Raw genomic sequence first — 4,462 nt, forward strand, 5'->3', positions numbered from 1 at the left:
ATATGAATAAGTGAAACTAGGGTCAAGTAATATAGAAGTTTCCCCGTGGCACACTAAAACAATACCTGTGATTACTGCATCTGAGGCAATAACATCTGACCTGTCAGGAAAAGCATAGAATCGGGCATGACCGCCACCGGATTGACCTCTCCCTCTTGGGCAACCCCTAGCTGACTGAGCTCCACCCTGAGCTGGCTAAGCGGGTGGTGGAGCAACTGGTGCAGAAATGGTAGCCTGACTCCTCTACTGAACTGTACCTCGCGTACAGAGGGGACCATATTTCCTCACATGGACCAGCTCTCCATACTCATAGCACTCCATCTCGAAGAATGGTGGCGAGTTCTAAGGCAGACCTCGGGAACTAGAATAACTACCAGAAGGACCTGGTACATATGATCCTAGAACTGGTGGTGCACAGAGCGTACTCGGGGTTGGAAGTGTACTGAGAGATGACTGACTCTGATGAGAACTGTATGAACCATGGCTAGATGATGCACCATAGTGAACTGGACGACCCTTGTTGTGGTAGAACTGCCCTCCAGAAGGTACCCCACCAACACTGCCCGAACCTCGGGGCCTCTTAGCCTCCCTGTCACTACGCTCATGGCTACGGACCACCTCTATCTGTCGAGCAATGTCAACTACCTCGTTAAAAGTGGCACCATATACCCTCTCCCTAGTCATAAGCAACCGCAACTGATATGTGAGGCCATCAATGAACCTCTTAATCCTCTCCCTATCAGTGGGAACCAACCAAATTGCATGATGAGCCAACTCAGAAAATATCAACTCGTACTGCGTTGTGGACATGCCATCCTGACGTAACTGCTGAAACTGTCTGCGCAGCTCCTCTCTGCGAGCCTGTGGCATAAACTTCTCAGAAAAGAGAACGGAGAACTCCTTCCATGTAAGTGGTACTGCACCAACCGGCCTGCGCCTCTCATAGGCTTCCCACCGTTTGAAGGCAGCCCCAAAAAATTGAAAAATAGTGAACGAGACTCCACTAGTCTCCAGAATACCCGTTGTCTGAAGCATCCGTTGACACCTCTCCAGAAAACCATGAGCATCCTCTGACTCAGTACCGCCAAATGGTGGAGGTCGAAGCCTCTCAAATCTCTCAAGTCTCCTTTTCTCATCATCTACTATGACAGGAGCTACCAGGGCTTGAGCAACTGCAACCGGCTGGGTTGGTAGTGCTCTGGTATATGAAGTCCTTGTACTACCTGGTCTGAAGTACGGACAACAGAGGAATGAGTACCTCCCCCAGCATGAGAAGTGGCAGGTGCGGCCTGAGCCGAAACCACCTAAGCAATACTAGTGCAAATTGTCAATAGGGCCAAAGTCTCCTGCAGGCATGGAATCTCAATAGGCACAGCTGGTGCTTGTGCTGGTTCTGTCGGCTCAGCTATATCTGGAATCTGCTCCTGAGCTGTAGCAACTGGTGGTATTACAGGTGCTGGTCCAACTGTGGTACGAGCTACACCTCGACCTCTACCTCAGCCCCGGCCTCTGCCACAATCTCTACCACGGCTCTGGCATCTCGTGGCCCTACCTGGTGGCACTGGTGGCTGACCGTCCGATCCGGTAGTACGTTTCCTTACCATCTGTGAGAGAATAGAATAACAGAATCTTAGTTTTTCGTAATCAACAAGTTCGCATGATAGGATACAAGAAAGTGAAATTTCTTCTAAGGGTCCGGCAGCCTCTCGAAGATAAGTATAGACGTCTCCATACCGATCCATAAGACTATACTAAACCTGCTCATGACTCATGAGACCTATGTAACCTGGCTCTGATACTAACTTGTCACGACCCAAAATATCACATGTCGTGATGGCGCCTATCTCAATACTAGCCAAGCCAAAAATCCCAATAAACCACCATTTCTTTTAAATTTGAAAACAAAATAATTAAATTCAGCGGAAGAAATATCACAATTTCAAATATAACACTCCTAAAATCCGGTGTCACTGAGTACATGAGCATCTAATGTGAATACGGTATTCGACTAATAAAAACCACTGCCTGAAAGTATAGAGCATTACAATAACTGAAGGAAAGAGAGACAAGGTCAGCGGACGCCAAGCAGCTACCTTGATAGTCTCCGACTAATAGTACTCTAAAATCTAACAATCTCCGTATCCGAAAGCACCTGGATCTACACACGAGGTGCAGAGTGTAGTATGAGTACAACTAACTCAATAAGTAACAAGACTAACCTCTAGGCTGAGAGAAATGATGAGCTCCGCAGGTACAGTCCAGTAAAAATAATGGTACAGAAATGTAGGCATGACAGTTAAACTCAGTACAAGTGAAATAGATCAATACTGCATATGAGGAATATGACATCTCAGTAGCAAGACCTCCTGTAGATACTGGTCATCAATTATTCAGTCACTCGGTACAGTTTATGGCTAGTCCAGCCCCGGGATGTTCCAACACGTATATATATACACATCGACTGACAATCAGTCATTCAGTACCGTATAAGGCCAATCCATCCCTGGGGTAATTTATCCCCAAATACAAATAATACGGACAAGATCCATGTCCAGGTAAATTCATTACAATATAAATAAGTAAGGCAAGTCCATGCCTTGGGAAATCCATCCCGAATATATATATAATCATCGTAAGTAAGGCAAGTCCAAGCCCTGGGAAGTCCATCCCGAATATATATAATCATCTACGCTCACTGGGGGTGTACAGACTCCGGAGGGGCTCCTTCAGCCCAAACGCTATTAGTCGACTACGCTCACTGGGGTTTGTGCAGACTCTCGGAGGGGCTCCTTCAGCCCAAGCGTGATATAAAGCCTTTATGGCCTACTACAGGCGGGCAATCCCGATCCGTATAATAATAAAGCCAATATGGATTGCTACAGGCGAGCAACCCCGATCCATTATATAATAAAGCCAATAAGGCATGCTGCAGGCGGGCAACCCCGATCCACAAAATAGTAAAGCCTATAAGGCATGCTGCAGGCAGGCAACCTCGATCCATATAATAATAATGTATAAAGCCATTATGGCCTATTGTGTCGCGCAGCTCAATCCCATAAATATCCTCACAATGGACAAATATTACAAAGTGTGAAATGTATATTTTTGAAAAATTAATTCAACAGCAACACGACCCCAGCGGTCCCATAATATTGGCACGTAGCCTTTACATGATCTTTAATAGGAGCCTCAACTCAATTTCTCTAACACGTGGAGAATATTCAGATAATAACATGATTCATTAATCTTACAACTGCACAGGATTTATTCAAGACGCAATTTATATGGTGCACGTCCACATGCTCGTCACCTATCATGAGTGTCACCTCCAAACAATTTTTATCATACCAAAATTCGGGGATTCATACCCTCAGAACCAAGTTTAGAAGTGTTACTTACCTCAAGCTATGTAATTCTTTATTCTGAAATGTCTTTTCCACGTGAATTGGCCTCCAAACGCCTCGAATCTAACCATAAATAATTTGATTCAGTCAATAAAATTTATTGGAATTAACTCCATAAGAAAATGCTAATTTTCCATAAAAATCTGAATTTTAGCTCAAAAATCGCTCGTGGGGCCCACGTCTCGGAACTCGACAAACAATACAAAATATGAACCCCCATTCCACCACAAGTCTAACCACACCAAAATTTCTAAATTCCGATAACAATTCGGCCCTCAAATCCTCAAATTTATCCAAGAGGGTTTTCAAACTTTTCCAAATTAATTCACCAATTAAATGATAAAAATAACCATGGATTCGGGTAATTTAACCAATATTGAGTTAAAAACACTTACCCCGTTATTTTCTCTGAAACGTTTCCAAATATCACCTCAATCCGTGCTCCAAATCGTTAAAATGGAAATTCGTCCCATTTTCTGAACTTAAACTTTCTGTACAGACCTCTCTTCTTCGCGAACGCGACAGGTCCCTCGCGTTCGCGAAGCACAACTCGATTGCCCACAGATTTAACCCTTCGCGAATGCGACCGTGGCTTCGTGAACGCGAAGCTTTACAAATCTTACCCTTTGTGAATGCGACCACTGCTTCGCGAACGCGAAGCTTTACCAGCTCAGACCTTCGCGAACGCGACCACCACCTCGCAAACGCGTAGAACAAGGACATGGGGTCCCCAATAGCCTCACTCCTCTTCGCGAACGCGACACCACTCACGCGTCCGCGATGCACACACAGACCATACCTTCGTGTTCGCGTCCTCCCTTTCACGAACACGAAGAACAAAACCTCACACTCAGAAAACACTCTTCGCGAACGCAAGGGCCCACTCGCGAACACGAAAGAGAAAATAAAAAAAATTGCAACAGTAGATATCAGCAATCTCACCAAGGCAAAAAATGATCCGTTAACCCCCCGGAACTCACCCGAGCTCCCCCGGGACCTCAACCAAACATACCATCAAGTCCTAAAATATTATACGAACTTAGTCGACCCCTCAAATC

At 45.3% G+C, this 4,462-nt stretch overlaps 1 protein-coding gene across 1 annotated transcript; it reads right to left on the reverse strand.

The window, feature by feature from the left end:
- Window positions 1-342: 342 nt before the first annotated feature.
- Window positions 343-1,035, reverse strand: LOC138909216 (uncharacterized). Its single transcript, XM_070200404.1, has one exon. The coding sequence runs from the start codon at window positions 1,033-1,035 to the stop codon at window positions 343-345; it is 693 nt and encodes a 230-aa protein (XP_070056505.1).
- Between the last annotated feature and the right edge of the window lie 3,427 nt (window positions 1,036-4,462).

The sequence above is a fragment of the Nicotiana tomentosiformis genome, chromosome 4 (genome assembly GCF_000390325.3).
Source record: "Nicotiana tomentosiformis chromosome 4, ASM39032v3, whole genome shotgun sequence".
NCBI classification, from domain to species: Eukaryota; Viridiplantae; Streptophyta; class Magnoliopsida; order Solanales; family Solanaceae; genus Nicotiana; species Nicotiana tomentosiformis.

Bases quoted from the DNA above. Each gene is read 5' to 3' on its own strand.
- LOC138909216 (XM_070200404.1), bottom strand. From the start codon at position 1,035: ATGCTTCAGACAACGGGTATTCTGGAGACTAGTGGAGTCTCGTTCACT.